At 43.5% G+C, this 20,371-nt stretch overlaps 1 protein-coding gene across 4 annotated transcripts in view; it reads right to left on the bottom strand.

Annotated features, from left to right (window-relative positions):
• LOC143706809 (uncharacterized) overlaps positions 1 to 19,979 on the bottom strand; it is a 101,554-nt gene extending 81,575 nt beyond the window's left edge. For 2 of the 4 annotated variants that reach the window (XM_077199146.1, XM_077199148.1), the window contains exon 1: positions 19,870 to 19,979. In XM_077199146.1, coding sequence (XP_077055261.1) covers positions 19,870 to 19,879 — 10 coding nt within the window. In that variant the 5' untranslated portion in view covers positions 19,880 to 19,979. Of the gene's footprint in view, positions 1 to 45; positions 170 to 17,978; positions 18,082 to 18,230; positions 18,259 to 18,684 lie in introns of all 4 variants that reach the window. The other 2 variants (XR_013193030.1, XM_077199150.1) reach the window with 2 other exon arrangements.
• Between the last annotated feature and the right edge of the window lie 392 nt (positions 19,980 to 20,371).

Here is a 20,371-nt window from a genome sequence, read left to right as displayed (position 1 = left end):
CAACATTGTAACAATACAAAGAGACTTAAAAATCTGTGACCTTACCCTAAAGGAAATGATTATATTATATAGGGTTAGTATTTGGGCAGTTTTGTATAGTGTAGGTGTCATCGGAAGTCTTCACAAGTGAGGCTGAATCCAAACTGGAAGTGGCTTAATATCTAATTACCTTGGGATGGGCATACCAAGATAAAAACAGGAAATCAAAAGAAGAAAGATTAGCATAGCTGGAGAGCTACACAATTAAATCATTAAAATATCACAATTTTGATTCACTCACACACGCGGTCATATTCTTAAATGACAATGATTCAGTTAGCTCTATTACACCGGTTTCACATCACGTGTATTTTGCACCATAGGTCCAGTAGTCCCTATTTTTGCCTACTTAGGTTTATGTGGTATAAAATTACAATCAGATTTTTTCAAGATCCCTTAGTAAATGTATTATTTGTCCTCACTGCTCAGAGTCTCTTTGGAATAGACTACATATGCTATAGTATTAGGGGTGTAACGATTTACTCGTTTTCTCGATGCATCGATTACAAATCCTGACGATGCATATGCATCGATCTTGAAACATGTATTTTGAATCGTGAATCGTTTATTTCGGTCAATATTCGATTTAAAATGCTAGGAATTGAATAATTTGTGATTCTATAGAGATTCAGTGCTTTAAAATATATAAACATTAAATGACTACATGCGCGAATTAATGGAGGCGTTGTGCGGCGTCATTTCGCATCCTCACAGCTCTCCTTCACAGATACTCGCTGCACTGTTTACCATCTTTCACTTGATTTCGCTCGCGCTCGGTCCCATATAGCTCTCAACTACAGATTTTTGAGCAGTCCATGTTTGAGCTCTCCTCAGGACAGCCACTGATGTTCACATGAGCAGATGACAGCTCTCTATCGAGAAAGCAAGTCTTGAGTCTTGAGTCAAACCGATCAAGATATTGATAAAGCTGCCATGTCATTGCGCGGGCACTGCTATGAAACAACGCCGATATTTTCTTTAAGATAAGATACTGAAGTTTTACGGAAATGGGTCATACCCGTCCTGAGCAGCTGAAGTAAAACCCCACTTATTCAAGGGTGCGCATTTATTACATGGAAAGAGCTAACGCATAATATGTGTCTAAAATGCACACGCTTCCGATGAATGATGAATGATGAATGAAATTTAACTTAATGTTGTTAAACTGAATGTACGAAGGAAACTGCTGAAATAATTACAATATTAATTACACTGAAATAAGAGCGCGTGGTTTATCCATCAGTCAGATGCGCATTAAAATTGCATTCGTAATCGTTACTATAGCACAAGTAGACACCCGGCGCGTTTTCTTTCAGAATCATAAGGAAAATGTTCAGTATAAAGAGAAAACAGAGTATTCCATGAGGAAAAGTTAGTTAAGGTTTAGTTGGGAAAGTTCATTTTAGTCTCACAATGGAAGGATGTTTAATGTACCAGGAACACTTTAAGGTTGTGTATCCATTAACACTATCCTACAAAATAGTTAGCATGATGAACTAACAATACTTTTAAAGCCTTTTTAAATTTTGGCTTACATTTCTTCAAATGCTAATTTATAGGCTTTGGAAATATTTTTTTTATAATAATATATTCATTAAAAACTAACATGAACTAACATTAACAATAGACAAAATGTGTTTGTTTTTTTGTCCCCACTCTCTGACCCCCGAAGACCACTGTGTAATTCACACCCTGACTTAGACCCATTGGGGGAAGCATTTAAATAATCCTATGAATGCATATAAAAAATGAAGAATCGAATCGAATTAATCGAATTGCATCGAATTTTAATGTGAATCGCATTGAATCGAATCTTTCTGAATTTGCAAAAATCGGTCTTGAATCGAAAACGTATGAATCGTGTATCGAATCGATTCGCTGTGCCAACCCAAAGATTCACAGCCCTATACAGAATAATTTAAGTGAGAAGAACATAAGCCATCATAACATAATAACTTACCACCATAGGGATGGTATCATTAAGGTTTTAACGGTATTACTACTCTTACGATACTGCTTATCGATCCGGTACTTTAACGGTATTCTTATCGGTTCTTTTTGTTTATATATATATATATATATATATATATATATATATATATATATATATATATCTGTTCTCTATATTAAACAAAGATAAACAATTAATAAAAGATACATATACAGGTGCTGGTCATATAATTAGAATATCATCAAAAAGTTGATTTATTTCAGTAATTACGTTCAAAAAGTGAAACTTGGATATTATATTCATTCATTACACACAGACTGATATATTATAAATCTGTTCATTCCTTTTAATTTTGATGCTAATAACTGACAACTAATGAACACCCCAAAATCAGTATCTCAGAAAATTTGAATATTGGGAAAAGTTTCAATATTGAAGACACCTGGTGCCACACTCTAATCAGCTAATTAACTCAAAACTCCTAAAAAGGCCTTTAAATGGTCCAGTTCTGTAGGCTACACAATTATGGGGAAGACGACCATTGACATCTTGCAAAAGGAGGGCAAGACACAAAAGGTCATGTCTAAAGAGGCTGGCAGTTCAGAGAGCTCTGTGTCCAAGCATATTAATAGAGAGGCGAAGGGAAGGAAAAGATGTGGTAGAAAAAAGTGTACAAGCAATAGGGATAACCGCACCCTGGAGAAGATTGTGAAACAAAACCCATTCAAAAATGTGGGGGAGATTCACAAAGAGTGGACTGCAGCTGGAGTCAGTGCTTCAAGAACCACATATGCACAGATGTATGCAAGACATGGGTTTCAGCTGTCGCATTCCTTGTGTCAAGCCACCCTTGAACAAGAGACCACATCAGAAGCATCTCACGACAAAAAGGACTGGACTGTAGCTGATTGGTTCAAAGTTATGTTCTCTGATGAAAGTAAATTTTGCATTTCCTTTGGAAATCAAGGTCCCAGAGTCTGGAAGAAGAGAGGAGAGGCAAAGTTTCCACAGTCAGTGATGGTTTGGGGTGGCATGTCATCTGCTGGTGTTGGTCCACTGTGTTTTCTGAGGTCCAAGGTTAACGCAGCCGTCTACCAGGAAGTTTTAGAGCACTTCATGCTTCCTGCTGCTGACCAACTTTATGGAGATGCAGATTTCATTTTCCAACAGGACTTGGTACCTGCACACAGTGCCAAAGCTACCAGTTAGGGTTGGGCGGTATTTCGGTAATATCGTATACCGCGGGGTCTTAAAATAGCAACGGTATCAGTTTCAATACCGTCATTACCGGCACTTATTCACCTTTTTCACGGGACGCGAAATCATGCTTTGCGCGTGCGTGTAGACTGGATGCTCGAAACTTCCGGTTCACGGTTTGATGTTTATGTAGGCGTTATTGGACATTTCTGAAAACGAAGTTTGTAATAATCTCTTTTACTTACTTTTAATGTCAAAAATGGCAACAAGCAATGGCAACATTAGTTTGCGGTGGCAGCACGGGCAAGATTATTTAACGAAAACCGTTAAAAACGTAACTTTGTCTGTCCCTCATCCTACGAAGTTGACAAGCGCCACCTCCTGGATTGATGATATGACACAATGGCCATCAGTCACATATGTTGACATATTTAATTACTTTGTTTTGTCTGAGGGTGTCGACGGCGAGGAGCTTAGAAATTATGAAAGCACGAAAGCATACAATTACTTACACATTAATAAAATTGGACGAATTCTTTGCCATAATCATCAGCAGTTCACAATCTTAAAAGCGGAGGTAGAGCCGAGTCAGACTATCAATAAACCCTATCACATTGCGTGGGTTATGTTATATATGTGTAAAATAACGGAGTAGTGAAAACAGCTGGATGCTCCTGCATACCTGGCCTTGGTAGGTCGTGTAGTCATGCTGCTGCTGTGTTGTGGAAGGTGGGTATTTATAAATAGAGCAACACTGCTAGTCTGGCTTAACATACAGCAAATACTATGTGCAGCGTGATTCAACGTGAAGAATTAATTTTTACAGCAATATTTAAACAATAATAAATGTAAATTATAATAAATCTTTTGGCTTGAAAAAAACGTTTTGTGTACTAATGGTGATGTACTGTGCAATAAGCAATGAAGTAAACAATATTTTCTGATTTTTGAAAGGTGCAGAATGCAGTGGCCAGTGGTATAACAGGGATATCTTGCACTGATGAGCAGCGTAGATGGAATGCAGGGACCAGAAGAAATCATGAACAAAAACGAATCAGCCAGATAACATTTAGACATCACAGAGCGGAGGAAGTATATGATGCGTCATCAGCCAGGGAGGGAGAAAGACTAGCACCGACACCATGCTATGACACGCATCATGACTTCAGGGAGAGAGTCAGTTCTTCAGATACAAAAGCTTTGTTTGAACTAAAAAATAGTCTTTTAGAAAAGTGCTACAATGCAAATGTGCCGGAGCAGGCAGATGAAATTGATAGTGTAGAACCCCACCAGCCACATGGGGAGACTTTGACTTGCAGTAAATGTACAGGTCCTTCTCAAAAAATTAGCATATTGTGATAAAGTTCATTATTTTCCATAATGTAATGATAAAAATTAAACTTTCATATATTTTAGATTCATTGCACACCAACTGAAATATTTCAGGTGTTTTATTGTTTTAATACTGATGATTTTGGCATACAGCTCATGAAAACCCAAAATTCCTGTCTCAAAAAATTAGCATATTTCATCCGACCAATAAAAGAAGTGTTTTTAATACAAAAAAAAAAGTCAACCTTCAAATAATTATGTTCAGTTATGCACACAATAGTCAATACTTGGTCGGGAATCCTTTTGCAGAAATGACTGCTTCAATGCGGCGTGGCATGGAGGCAATCAGCCTGTGGCACTGCTGAGGTGTTATGGAGGCCCAGGATGCTTCGATAGCGGCCTTAAGCTCATCCAGAGTGTTGGGTCTTGCGTCTCTCAACTTTCTCTTCACAATATCCCACAGATTCTCTATGGGGTTCAGGTCAGGAGAGTTGGCAGGCCAATTGAGCACAGTAATACCATGGTCACTAAACCATTTACCAGTGGTTTTGGCACTGTGAGCAGGTGCCAGGTCGTGCTGAAAAATGAAATCTTCATCTCCATAAAGCTTTTCAGCAGATGGAAGCATGAAGTGCTCCAAAATCTCCTGATAGCTAGCTGCATTGGCCCTGCCCTTGATAAAACACAGTGCACTAACACCAGCGGCTGACATGGCACCCCAGACCATCACTGACTGTGGGTACTTGACACTGGACTTCAGGCATTTTGGCATTTCCTTCTCCCCAGTCTTCCTCCAGACTCTGGCACCTTGATTTCCGAATGACATGCAAAACTGAGCAACAGTCCAGTGCTGCTTCTCTGTAGCCCAGGTCAGGCGCTTCTGCCGCTGTTTCTGGTTCAAAAGTGGCTTGACCTGGGGAATGCGGCACCTGTAGCCCATTTCCTGCACACGCCTGTGCACGGTGGCTCTGGATGTTTCTACTCCTGACTCAGTCCACTGCTTCCGCAGGTCCCCCAAGGTCTGGAATCGGTCCTTCTCCACAATCTTCCTCAGGGTCCGGTCACCTCTTCTCGTTGTGCAGCGTTTTTTGCCACACTTTTTCCTTCCCACAGACTTCCCACTGAGGTGCCTTGATACAGCACTCTGGGAACAGCCTATTTGTTCAGAAATTTCTTTCTGTCTTACCCTCTTGCTTGAGGGTGTCAATGAAGGCCTTCTGGACAGCAGTCAGGTCGGCAGTCTTACCCATGATTGCGGTTTTGAGTAATGAAACAGGCTGGGAGTTTTTAAAAGCCTCAGGAATCTTTTGCAGGTGTTTATAATTAATTAGTTGATTCAGATGATTAGGTTAATAGCTTGTTTAGAGACCCTTTTCATGATATGCTAATTTTTTGAGACAGGAATTTTGGGTTTTCATGAGCTGTATGCCAAAATCATCAGTATTAAAACAATAAAAGACCTGAAATATTTCAGTTGGTGTGCAATGAATCTAAAATATATGAAAGTTTAATTTTTATCATTACATTATGGAAAATAATTAACTTTATCACAATATGCTAATTTCTTGAGAAGGACCTGTATAGCATTTTACAGCAACTACATAGAGATGAACAGCGACCAGGCAGCAATATTGGAGATTCAAACACAAAATCAGAGCTTGTCAGTGTCATAAGTCTGTCCTGTCATATGTAGTACATGTGGTGTTCTGTGTTCCTGTCTCTGTCTTGACTCCTCCTTCCTTGTTATCTGATTAATGGTTAATTTGTCTCACCTGTTTTTCCTCGTTACCTTCCTTGTTTGCTCCCCTATTTAGTCTCCCTGTGTTTGTAGTCCTGTGCTGGTTCGTTGTTATCATGTTCCTTGTGTTTCCTGCTGATCTGAATTATTCTTTTTCTGTTTTGTTTGTTAGTTTTTGTACTTATATTTACTTTATTAAATCCTCTTCCTGCATTTGAGTCCTCGATCCCTTCCACTACCCAGCCGTGACAGAACGAACCACCCCTGTGAGGACTCAGCGGAAGACTTCGGGTCAACCACCAGTCGTGCCGATTGACTGCCCGCACTATGACCGGATCATGAAGGTCTCTGCATTGGTTTCCTTGCACCAGGAGGGGAGGAATGTGAGAGATTTTGCCCGGGAATTTTTCTCCGCCAGTGAGGGTTTAGGGTTGGGGAAGATGGCTCTTAAGGACCTCTTTAATTATGCCCTGGATAAGCCATTTGATGTGTCGGAGATGGAAGTGCTGAGAGCTTTTGACTTTTGGGCTTTTATTAATATTTTAGACCCACAAGGGAAACCACCATTGTGGCAACAGGCAGCTACTCCGGAGGCAGTTCATCCCACACCGTCTCACATTTGTCGGCGGAGGAGAAGGAAGAAACCCTCCGTACTAGTTCCGGTGGTCCCGAGTCCGGTGGTCCCGAGTCTGGTGGTGCCAGTTCCGGTGGTCCCAGTTCTGGTGGTCCTGAGTCCGGTGGTCCCGAGTCTGGTGGTCCCGAGTCCGGTGGTCCGGAGAAGGAGACACGTCCCGTTCCAGAGCCGGAGGCAGAGCCAGTGCCCGTTCCAGAGCCGGAGGTAGAGCCAGTGTCCGTTCCAGAGCCGGAGGTAGAGCCAGTGCCCGTTCCAGAGCCGGAGGCAGAGCCAGTGCCCGTAGCAGTGTCTGCTGTTCCAGGGCCGGAGCCAGTGTCTGCTGTTCCAGGGCCGGAGCCAGTGTCTGCTGTTCCAGGGCCGGAGCCAGTGTCTGCTGTTCCAGGGCCGGAGCCAGTGTCTGCTGTTCCAGGGCCGGAGCCAGTGTCTGCTGTTCCAGGGCCGGAGCCAGTGTCTGCTGTTCCAGGGCCGGAGCCAGTGTCTGCTGTTCCAGGGCCGGAGCAAGTGTCTGCTGTTCCAGGGCCGGAGCCAGTGTCTGCTGTTCCAGGGCCGGAGCCAGTGTCTGCTGTTCCAGGGCCGGAGCCAGTGTCTGCTGTTCCAGGGCCGGAGCCAGTGTCTGCTGTTCCAGGGCCGGAGCCAGTCTCTGCTGTTCCAGGGCCGGAGCCAGTGTCTGCTGTTCCAGGGCCGGAGCCAGTGTCTGCTGTTCCAGGGCCGGAGCCAGTGTCTGCTGTTCCAGGGCCGGAGCCAGTGTCTGCTGTTCCAGGGCCGGAGCCAGTGTCTGCTGTTCCAGGGCCGGAGCCAGTGTCTGCTGTTCCAGGGCCGGAGCCAGTGTCTGCTGTTCCAGGGCCGGAGCCAGTGTCTGCTGTTCCAGGGCCGGAGCCAGTGTCTGCTGTTCCAGGGCCGGAGCCAGTGTCTGCTGTTCCAGGGCCGGAGCCAGTGTCTGCTGTTCCAGGGCCGGAGCCAGTGTCTGCTGTTCCAGGGCCGGAGCCAGTGTCTGTTCCAGGGCCGGAGCCAGTGCCTGTTCCAGGGCCGGAGCCAGTGTCTGCAGTTCCAGAGCCGAAGGCAGAGCCAGTGCCTGTTCCAGAGCCGGAGGCAGAGCCAAGGCCTGTTCCAGAGCTGGAGCCAATGTCTGTTCCAGAGCCAGTGTTTGTTTCTGTGTTTGTCTGTTCTTGTGACTGTTACAGCTCTTGTATCTGTTCCTGAGCCGGTGTCTGTTCCTGAGCCGGTGTCTGATGTTCCTGAGCCGGTGTCTGATGTTCCTGAGCCGGTGTCTGATGTTCCTGAGCCGGTGTCTGCTGTACCTGAGCCGGTGTCTGCTGTTCCTGAGCCGGTGTCTGCTGTCCCTGAGCCAGTGTCTGCTGTTCCTGCGCCTGAGTCACTGCCCTGGCCGCCCGAGGGGTCTTCACCTTTGCCCTGGCCGCCCGAGGAGTCTTCACCTTTGCCCTGGCCGCCCGAGGGGTCTTCACCTTTGCCCTGGCCGCCCGAGGGGTCTTCACCTTTGCCCTGGCCGCCCGAGGGGTCTTCACCTTTGCCCTGGCCGCCCGAGGGGTCTTCACCTTTGCCCTGGCCGCCCGAGGGGTCTTCACCTTTGCCCTGGCCGCCCGAGGGGTCTTCACCTTTGCCCTGGCCGCCCGAGGGGTCTTCACCTTTGCCCTGGCCGCCCGAGGGGTCTTCACCTTTGCCCTGGCCGCCCGAGGGGTCTTCACCTTTGCCCTGGCCGCCCGAGGGGTCTTCACCTTTGCCCTGGCCGCCCGAGGGGTCTTCACCTTTGCCCTGGCCGCCCGAGGGGTCTTCACCTTTGCCCTGGCCGCCCGAGGGGTCTTCACCTTTGCCCTGGCCGCCCGAGGGGTCTTCACCTTTGCCCTGGCCGCCCGAGGGGTCTTCACCTTTGCCCTGGCCGCCCGAGGGGTCTTCACCTTTGCCCTGGCCGCCCGAGGGGTCTTCACCTTTGCCCTGGCCGCCCGAGGGGTCTTCACCTTTGCCCTGGCCGCCCGAGGGGTCTTCACCTTTGCCCTGGCCGCCCGAGGGGTCTTCACCTTTGCCCTGGCCGCCCGAGGGGTCTTCACCTTTGCCCTGGCCGCCCGAGGGGTCTTCACCTTTGCCCTGGCCGCCCGATGGGTCGTCTGCTTCGCCCTGGCCGCCCGAAGGGTCGTCGGCTTCGCCCTGGCCGCCCGAAGGGTCGTCGGCTTCGCCCTGGCCGCCCGATGGGTCGTCTGCTTCGCCCTGGCCGCCCGATGGGTCGTCTGCTTCGCCCTGGCCGCCCGATGGGTCGTCTGCTTCGCCCTGGCCGCCCGATGGGTCGTCTGCTTCGCCCTGGCCGCCCGATGGGTCGTCTGCTTCGCCCTGGCCGCCCGATGGGTCGTCTGCTTCGCCCTGGCCGCCCGATGGACTGTCTGCTTCCGCCCTGGCCGCCGGATTAACCATCACCCCCTGTCTCTGTTCCCTTCCATGGACCTGGCCCCTCATCCCTCCCCCTTATCCTCCACCGTGTCACCTCCCGCCTGGACTCTTGTTTTGTATGTTACGTCTTGGAGCGTCTGGTAGCCGCTCCTTAACCCTCTGGGGTCCTATGTGTTTTTGGGGTCCTGGAGGTGTTCTGACATGCTCTAACATTTGTGCTTTTTTCAGTTATTTATAAACATGTTAATGGCAAAGGTGTAAATTCACTCTATATAGCACAAACAGGGCTACCATAATATGTTAGCAAGATGTATGTACATGTTTTTTATTTTTGAGAGAATATTGTTTATGCATGGTTATTGAAAAAACTAAAACTTAAAGTCTCTGAAATAAGGCCACAGAACACATACTAAATATGTGTCCACAAGACTTTTGACTAATGGATGTTCTCGCCTAGGATTTTTGCTTCAAAATGATCTGAAAATCATCCTTCCAAATCATTCACATAAAACAATACATTGATTTAAATTTAGTAAAACACTTTTTGTTTGGAAAGGCAATATGCGAAATGGGCGTGACTCATGTATAATGGTCTGATTCACACCTGTGAAGACAAAAGACCTGCTTAATGAGCTGCATAATGAGCTTTTCACAGGTGTGTCACTGAGCCACAAGAAAGAATACAAGGACACAAGAAAAGAAATGTGTATATATACTACAAAATTGGTTCACAGTTGGAAACATCTATAAAAAATAGTGTTTTTCCACTTGTATTTTTGCTTGCAAATTGTATAATATCCAAGGTGAACATTTCTAGTAATTGTGTAGATAATTCTCATACTGTATTTTCAGAAAGTTTTGGATATGTATCCTCTCCCCAAATTTGTCACTAATAAAACACAATACAAATAATTTGAAGAGAAGGCTTATATTGACCTTTTAAGATTTTGTTTACATCTACCTTGTAAATATATTATTTGCTATTTTATTAAAAAGGTTACAATTACAGCAACAATTAAAATAATAATATTTCAAGTGTAATATTTCTTTGTAAAAACTAAAGTATACATTTTATCATACATATTTCAAAGTTAAGGATTCATTAGTTTGAATAAAGCCTAAATTGGAACAAACACTATAATAGCATCCTAGTTGATGACTTTATTTTTGACAAAACAAACATAGCCTAATATATTTAACATTTGAGCAGAAATTGGTGAACAAAAGCTTATTCAATGTGGCAGTAGTCTATAGTTTAGGCTACAGTAAACAGTTAATAATCTATCCAAAAACTAGTCAACGAAATGTTGTCTTTCATATTTCTTCTGTAACATAGGCATATCGTTTGTTGTTTTTATGATAGCCTATATTAGGGCATATAAATATTAATTTGCAGTTTAATACGTTGCTAATACAAAGACATTTTAACGTTATTTCAACATATTTCAGTCGATTTTCACTCATCTCAGTATAGCAATAGGGTTTGGTAAAAACTGTTCAGTTCATTCATTCACACACAGACGCGATTCATATTTAAACAGTCTTTTTGCGGTTTACATACACAATGATAATCGCAATTAGAACACTAATAAAAAAACTTACTTCTCAGATGGATATTTCATATTTCTTTGTAAAAACTAAAGTATACATTTTATCATACATATTTCAAAGTTAAGGATTCATTAGTTTGAATAAAGCCTACATTGGAACAAAGACTATAATAGCATCCTAGTTGATGACTTTATTTTTGACAAAACAAACATAGCCTAATATATAGAACATTTGAGCAGAAATTGGTGAACAAAAGCTTATTCAATGTGGCAGTAGTCTAGTTTACAGTAAACAGTTAATAATCTATCCAAAACAAGTCGACGAAATGTTGTCTTTCATATTTCGTCTGTAACATAGGCATGTCGTTTTTTGTTTTTATGAGCCTATACTAGGGCATACATATTAATTTGCAGTTTAATACGTTGCTAATACAAAGACATTTTAACGTTATTTCAACATATTTCAGTCGATTTTCACTCATCTCAGTATAGCAATAGGGTTTGGTAAAAACTGTTCAGTTCATTCATTCACACACAGACGCGATTCATATTTAAACAGTCTTTTTGCGGTTTACATACACTATGATATCGCGATTAGAACAATAATAAAAAAAAACTTACTTATCAGATGGATCCGTTGCTCCTCGAAATGAAAAAAAAAAAACAGTACATGTTCTGAGGTAAATGTCCCAGGATTATTCCTCACACAGCCTCGCAAGAAGAAATAGTCTACATTAATCTGATGATTACATTTGTTGGGTTATCGCGTTTATGAGGGGCGTTGACACTTTGCATGTGTTGCTTCAGATCATTTGCGTTTGAATACCGCGCGCGCTCTCCGTGGGCGTGTCAGATTAGCAGAATAATGAGCTAAGAGAACGATAATGAGATCGGCTGACACCTCTCTCTTTTTTAATAGATTACATAAACAGAGAATATTTATTTTAGTTTTGAATTAGATATTTTAAAAATACAAACTTAAATGATAATAAAGATATATTGCTCGTGCTTGTGTGAATAGTATTCGCTGAGCTTTGTTTAAGTTTAGAGACGTGCACCAGAAAAAAATTTAACGGAGACAGAGAGGCAGAAAGCACACCCTGTTTATTTTCTTCATTTTACAAAAGCACACGGTTTTGATGTTAATGTGAGTGTACACAAAAAAAAGAAGACCCTCTATAGTTTATAATCATGTGTTGATTTTATTTATATGACCAAAAATGACGGAGTATTTTAAGTCTATGTTGCTGCTATGTGGAAAAAAAACAGCAAAACGCGCCGGCGCGTTTCTCGACCCCAGAGAGTTAAGGAGGGGGTAATGTCACAAATCTGTCCTGTCATATGTAGCACATGTGGTGTTCTGTGTTCCTGTCTCTGTCTTGACTCCTCCTTCCTTGTTATTTGATTATTGGTTAATTTGTCTCACCTTTTTTTCCTCGTTACCTTCCTTGTTTGCTCCTTGATTTAGTCTCCCTGTGTTTGTAGTCCTGTGCTGGTTCGTTGTTATCATGTTCCTTGTGTTTCCTGCTGATCTGATTTATTCTTTTTCTGTTTTTGTTTGTTAGTTTTTGTACTTATATTTACTTTATTAAATCCTCTTCCTGCACTTGAGTCCTCGATCCTTTCCACTACCCAGCCGTGACAGTTCCGGTGGTCCCGAGTCCGGTGGTCCCGAGTCTGGTGGTCCCAGTTCCGGTGGTCCCAGTTCCGGTGGTCCCGAGGCCGGTGGTCCCGAGTCTGGTGGTCCCGAGTCCAGTGGTCCGGAGAAGGAGGAGACACGTCCCGTCTGCCCAGTCAGAGACTGTTCACGTCCCGTCTACCCAGTCAGAGACTGTTCACGTCCCGTCCGCCCAGACAGAGACTGTTCACGTCCCGTCTACCCAGTCAGAGACTGTACTGTTCACGTCCCGTCTACCCAGTCAGAGACTGTTCACGTGCCCGTGTCTGCTGTTCCAGAGCCGGAGGCAGAGCCAGTGCCCGTTCCAGAGCCGGAGGCAGAGCCAGTGCCCGTTCCAGAGCCGGAGGCAGAGCCAGTGCCCGTTCCAGAGCCGGAGGTAGAGCCAGTGTCTGTTCCAGGGCCGGAGGCAGAGCCAGTGCCCGTTCCAGAGCCGGAGGCAGAGCCAGTGCCCGTAGCATTGTCTGCTGTTCCAGGGCCGGAGCCAGTTTCTGCTGTTCCAGGGACGGAGCCAGTGTCTGCTGTTCCAGGGACGGAGCCAGTGTCTGCTGTTCCAGGGACGGAGCCAGTGTCTGCTGTTCCAGGGACGGAGCCAGTGTCTGCTGTTCCAGGGCCGGAGCCAGTGTCTGTTCCAGGGCCGGAGCCAGTGTCTGTTCCAGGGCCGGAGCCAGTGTCTGTTCCAGGGCCGGAGCCAGTCTCTGTTCCAGGTCCGGAGCCAGTGCCTGTTCCAGGGCCGGAGCCAGTGTCTGCTGTTCCAGGGCCGGAGCCCGTGTCTGCTGTTCCAGAGCCGGAGGCAGAGCCGGAGGCAGAGCCAGTGCCTGTTCCAGAGCCGGAGGCAGAGCCAAGGCCTTTTCCAGAGCTGGAGCCAATGTCTGTTCCAGAGCCAGTGTTTGTTTCTGTGTTTGTGTCTGTTCTTGTGACTGTTACAGCTCTTGTGTCTGTTCCTGAGCCGGTGTCTGTTCCTGTGCCGGTGTCTGTTGTTCCTGTGCCGGTGTCTGTTGTTCCTGAGTCGGTGTCTGCTGTTCCTGAGCCGGTGTCTGCTGTTCCTGCGCCTGAGTCACTGCCCTGGCCGCCCGAGGGGTCTTCACCGCCCTGGCCGCCCGAGGGGTCTTCACCGCCCTGGCCGCCCGAGGGGTCTTCAACGCCCTGGCCGCCCGAGGGGTCTTCACCGCCCTGGCCGCCCGAGGGGTCTTCACCGCCCTGGCCGCCCGAGGGGTCTTCACCGCCCTGGCCGCCCGAGGGGTCTTCACCGCCCTGGCAGCCCGAGGGGTCTTCACCGCCCTGGCCGCCCGAGGGGTCTTCACCGCCCTGGCCGCCCGACGGGTCTTCTCCGCCCTGGCCGCCCGAGGGGTCTTCACCTTCGCCCTGGTCGCCCGAGGGGTCTTCACCTTCGCCCTGGTCGCCCGAGGGGTCTTCACCTTCGCCCTGGTCGCACGAGGGGTCTTCACCTTCGCCCTGGTCGCCCGAGGGGTCTTCACCTTCGCCCTGGTCGCCCGAGGGGTCTTCACCTTCGCCCTGGTCGCCCGAGGGGTCTTCACCTTCGCCCTGGCCGCCCGATGGGTCGTCTGCTTCGCCCTGGCCGCCCGATGGGTCGTCTGCTTCGCCCTGGCCGCCCGATGGGTCGTCTGCTTCGCCCTGGCCGCCCGATGGGTCATCTGCTTCGCCCTGGCCGCCCGATGGACTGTCTGCTTCGCCCTGGCCGCCGGATTAACCATCACCCCCTGTCTCTGTTCCCTTCCATGGACCTGGTCCCTTATCCCTCCCCCTGATCCTCCACCGTGTCACCTCCCGCCTGGACTCTTGTTTTGTATGTTACGTCTTGGAGCGTCTGGTAGCCGCTACTTAAGGAGGGGGTAATGTCACAAGTCTGTCCTGTCATATGTAGCACATGTGGTGTTCTGTGTTCCTGTCTCTGTCTTGACGACTCCTTCCTTGTTATCTGATTATTGGTTAATTTGTCTCACCTGTTTTTCCTGGTTACCTTCCTTGTTTGCTCCCCTATTTAGTCTCCCTGTGTTTGTAGTCCTGTGCTGGTTCGTTGTTATCATGTTCCTTGTGTTTCCTGCTGGATCTGATTTATTCTTTTTCTGTTTTTGTTTGTTAGTTTTTGTACTTATATTTACTTTATTAAATCCTCTTCCTGCACTTGAGTCCTCGATCCTTTCCACTACCCAGCCGTGACAGTCAGAGGTTTGGCTTAGTGCAAGACAGATAAGAATCACTGCTAGTTCAGCTAAAGGTGTACCAGTACGAGCAACAACAAATCCTGATAAATTCATGAGAGAGCATCTCTTCCCTACCTTTCGGGGTATTGCGGCTACAAAGTATGGGAGTGAGAATGAGGTAATAGCTCGAAACCTTCTTGTAGAACAAGGTCTACAGGTCTCCCTCTCAGGCACCAGGGTCAGCCTGACAGAGCCATGGCTGTCTGCAAGCCCTGATGGCATAATTAATGGTGTAGAACTTCTGGAAATAAAGTGCCCTATCCCTAAGAACAATACCACCTCTCTAGCAGACCATTTCACAATGAGTTATAGTGACATCAAAGTGGTTGATGGGAAACCTGAATTACAGAGGAATGGAGTCAGGGGCTACTACAGACAGATACAATTAGGCATGTTTTGTACTGGGCTAAGAATGGCAAAACTACTTGTCTGGTCATCAAAGGAACACATTCTGTTAAATGTACCATATGATGCAGAGTATTTAGCAGAGCAGGATACTCGTCTCAGAGGCTTTTACTTCACTGTGATGCTTCCTAGAGTAGTGGATGAATTAATTGCCGGTCGACTCAAACTGAATGGCAAATACCTACATATTGTCAGAAAAGCATAAATTACTGGTACAAAGACTAACAGTTTTTTGTGTATAAGTGTATAGATCCTGACATTTAGGTGGAAAAAGGTTTTGGCAATGTGTCAATGCAAGTTTTCAAAAACATTGAATTTATTTGATATTAGTTCCTTGTTTACAGGTTTTGCACTTAAGTTTTGTATAGTATTTTTTTTAAATTAACAATTATATATCTATCTATGTACATTGTACATAAAAACAGAAAACATTGAAAACATATTAAAAAGCATTTGGTTAACAGAAAATACATTGTTATTTTCCAACATCCTACATGTTCTGTGTACCATATTGATCTGTCCACCTAAAACACATTTTTAGTAAAAAAAAAAAAAAAAAGCAAGGTAGAATCGATTCCCTATTTTCGTTTTTGAAACTTGTGTTGCCTGGTCCGATCGATTGTGCAATCGATTTTCGAACGTAAAGTGACAGTCGAACGTAAAGTTGAATGTTTAGTTCTGTCCTCCGTCGTCACTCATTAAGCAGGGCTCGTGTTGTGCACACTGTGGCACCACGTGATAGAGATCTCTCTCTCTCGGACTGTGAATAGCAAAATATTATTGTACATAGAAATGGCTGGCGAGATTAAAAAAAATTGTCTTTATAGCAATAATAAATAGTGTGTATTTTCTTAATTTCTCCAGTACCGACAGCAGAACCGATAACGTCCGAGCTTATGGATCCAGCGGTCTTTCAAAATTCAGCCCCGGTGCCCGTTTAATACCGGGTTTCGGTACCCATCCCTAACCATAATAAAAGTTAGGGGTCAGTAAGATTTTTCCTCTTTGAAAGAAATCTCTTATGTTCACCAAGAAGACTGCATTTATTTGATAAAAAAAAAGTAAAAACTGTAATATTGTGAAATATTACACTTTAAAATAACTTTTTTTCTATGTGAATATATTGTAAAATGTAATTTATATCGGTTTGGTAAAGCTACTGAACTTTCAGCATCATGGATCAAGGATCATGTGACACTGAAGTAGGGCTGGGACGGTTACCGCATTACCGCAATACCGCGGTCACGTGACTCCAACCGCGGGTCTGAGCTCGTCACCGTCATCACCGCAAAAAAAAAAAAATAATAAAAGGGGGTCGCACACAGGACGAGAAGCGCAGCGCCATGTCTTTAAAATTCGAACACATTATTCTCTATGAGTGTACACACACCGGCGGCACCATTCGGCGTCTGTCCGCGGCGCCCAGCTACGGCTCAGGACCTGTTCAAAACCCTGCGGTGCCACAGAGCGCCATTTACATTGTTTTATATTAAATTTGCATTTATTTGTCTCAAATCTTCATTAATTTATATACTGACTTCACCCTGTGCTGCAATATACATTTAGTTTTACATTCATTTACAGAAATCAGCTCCTTGAATGAAAATTGCTGATGTTATTGTATTTCATATTTAACGGCTCTGATTTTCAGGTGATATTCTCAATTCATTCAGTTAACGGACGCTCTGAGGTAAGTGTGTTCAGACTGCAGACTTAGCAACGATTGTATTTAATTGTACAGTACAATCATAACTTAGTACAGACATTGTCTTAATTCCATAATGTCCTTAAACATAACAATATTGCTGGCCGCGCAATGTTCCATGACAAATAATAACATTCCATTCGTATTAGAGATGCGCGGATGGGCTATTATTATTTCATTCCCAACCGCATCACAAAACTCATGAGTTTTGCGCTACACATCAAAACTCAGTAGCGAGGCGCTGCTGCCGCGAGGCTAGACAGCTCTTGGCTGTTCTAGAAAGAACACTGATCCAATGCAGCAAAGATATTTAAAGGCTAAAGTCCCTAGTATATAGGCTATGTTGTGTCCCCAATATCAGCAGTGACAGCCGTCTCCGATCGGTGCACAGGGATAAATATGAATAAGTAAATAGCCTATAATGCACATCGGCAAACCTGACCTTACCTGACTAGGCTACTGTAGCCTAAAATGTTATCATTTCGTTTTGAATTTTGTTTAAAAGTAGACATTTAGGCCTAGCCTACGCCGAGTTTCGGTTCATTTATGAGACAAGGTCCAGTTCACGCGCAAGAGACCGCACCTGCTATATTTGCTTCTTATTTATTAATTCCAGGCAATTAGTTAATGAAACAGTGATTAAAATTACCAAACAAAACTTAATAAAGTGGTCAAAATCGTGTCTGACCCATCTTGTGATCCTATCCTACTCATGCTGTTCACTTTTCATATAATCAACATAGATTAAATAAAAAATAACACTATATTATGTAAACATAAATATGCAGTATAATATTTGTAATTAAGACATGTTGCAAAAGGTGTTCATCTTTCATTTCCAATGTGAACATCATGTAGCCTATTCTCCAGAAAATGATGAATTCAATCAATGCGAATGTTTCTGAGAATATTCTGAAATAAGGAAATCTATTCAGTGATTCATGCATGCAATGAATTACTTTTTTTAAATATATTAAATTAGAAAATACAACAAAAAAAATATCATTAATTATACTGTTTTACTGTATTTTTTAAAAAATGCGGCTGTGGTGGGCATAAGAGACATCTTTAAAAAATATCTCAAATCTTACCGACACAAAACTTTTGAACAGTTGTGAGGTTTTACTTACTTTTTGTCATATGGTTCTTAGCGCCTTGGAGATGTTCTTCGTCAGGTCTGCTAAACTCTGCTGCACGGCCATCAGCATGCAAGAAGCTAGGAACATGAAAAGTCTGTCACAGAATATTTAGTATGAAATGTCACATTTATTAGAAATAAACAAACTAGAGCAGAGGTGAAATCCAGAAAAGAGAAAGAACAATATACAGAATATAAAACAAAAAATGCATATTAAGTTATTTAAAGAGCTTGCTCAGCTCACCTGTTTCCTTGTAAATTTTCTGATGCTCCTGAAATCAAAGAACAGTTTTTTTTATCATTATGTGCTTATTAACATGAAAGATCAAAACGTGTTTGAAATAGTGTCAGTCCGTTTTCCCGCTCCAACACTACAGTGCATGTGTAGATGATTAATTAGCTTAACATTCATCCATTGACAAATTACCAGCACAACCTTTACAAAACTATATATAAAAAATTCTCATTTACTCATAAGATGTGATTCAAAGCACAAACGTCTATTAAAAATGAGCTCAAGTCTAACGTTATAGCCAACCTCTTATAGTTAGCCTGACGGCTAAGATGCCATCGGTCTTTTTCGAAGACACTAAACCATTTCTGTAAACTAAATATTCACCAGGAGCGTATCAATTACATGTAAGAAAGTGTCAGGAACAGTGTGTGTATTATTTATGTAACTTTAGGAATAAACTTACCTGAAAGCCGTGAAAACAACAGTGAGACAGTTTTGCAGCTTGTGGTCATTTGAGTCCCGTTTGGCGTTTCCGTAGTAACTCCCTCTCCAGTCAAATCAAATGCGACTCGAATGTTCAGCACGCACGCCCATTAAAGCGCATCGTTAAGTTACCATATGCAGAATTTACATGAATATACATCTAGAATTAAAACGTTAAAAAATACTGATGGAATGAATTATAAGAAAAAAAGCTAAAATCTCCGGAAACTTTTTTTTTAGTTGACATTTTTTTAAGTGTATAGTAGGCTTAATGTACATGGAATGAGAATATGAAAGCAGTATAACCATAAAACAATAGCCTAAACATGGTGTAGAAACAAAAGTAGGCAACATATTTGAAAAACACACTAATTCAAAACTTCACATGATATAAGTCACAAATATATTTTCACATATATGTACACATATTTAAACGAAGAACAATTTAAGCTTTATTATGTTATAAGCATTTTAAAAATATATTTTCACAATATATTTCAATATTTAACAGTGTACCACATATATGTGAATATATTACATTTCTGTATGGGAGACACCTTTATTTAGCGATGTATAGGCTGCATATTGTTTCAAAGCAGCTTTACAGGGATAACGGGAAATTAATGCAACAAAGATTGTTTTGGCTGTAGAGCAGCTCTTGAAGAAAGTCATTGTCCAGTAAGTTCAACGTTGATTCATTTCCGTTGTAAAAATCATAGTTATCTGGTGAAAACATGTCATCATCCAGCTCAGTTTAATTATCTTTGTCAATTTTGTCTTTGTGCATAACTATTTCGAGTTCTGACCATTATTTTTACTAATATGTTACTTTTAATAAGACAAATACACTGTTTTCTATAACAAATAGCGTCATGGTGCCTTTATTGACTACTGTCACAGCAGTGCAGCCTATAGGCTTTTACAGCTCGTTAATTGTATGACGTCGCTAAGCATCGTAGTGCAATGCAGAAGTAAAGAATATTATCTCCGCGCTAAAGAGAATCTCAATAAAACAGGTTCTAATGACTCTAGATTCAAGAATAGAATCAAAGCATTATATTCAAACGTTGAATATATTAGATTCTATACATTCTAGATTGAAGACTACAATCAATAGATTCCTTTCTATTCAAAGGTTGTGGTTTTTCGGCACGGCAGGTCTTACCGCGTTCCATGTCTTCCCGTCTGTATTTGTCAGCTGATACGCACAAACTGCTGAGGTCACTGTACACGTCCGCTCACCAGTACAAGTTCCATTCTGACGTGTACCTCAACTTCTCGGGAAATCTGGCATAACTGGAAGATAAAGTAATGCAGGCGCACCGTTCATCCTCAAGAGGGCAGAAGATGATCAAATTAATTGATTTTGACCTAAAACCGGTGCTACTCCTATCTAAAACACAGACATGTTGTCAACTCACCAGCTAAGTTAAAATATCAGTTTTCCTGTAAACAATTTTCTAGTGGTTTTAGTTATGTAATATGAAATAGGAAAATTGTAGCCTATATGAACAAAAATACACAAATCTGGTTCAGCCAGTTCTTAAACATTTTACTGATTGATATATTGGTAACACTTTACTGTAAGGTTCATTAGTTAACTACCTTAGTTAACATGAACTAAGAATGAACAATACTTTTCCAGCATTTGTTAATCTTAGTTAATA

The sequence above is a fragment of the Siphateles boraxobius genome, unplaced genomic scaffold, assembly GCF_051911475.1.
Source record: "Siphateles boraxobius isolate OS27281-9 unplaced genomic scaffold, OSU_SipBor_1 41, whole genome shotgun sequence".
Classification (NCBI taxonomy): Eukaryota; Metazoa; Chordata; class Actinopteri; order Cypriniformes; family Leuciscidae; genus Siphateles; species Siphateles boraxobius.
Note: the sequence above shows the minus strand (reverse complement) of the source record. Positions and strands in the feature narration are given on the sequence as shown.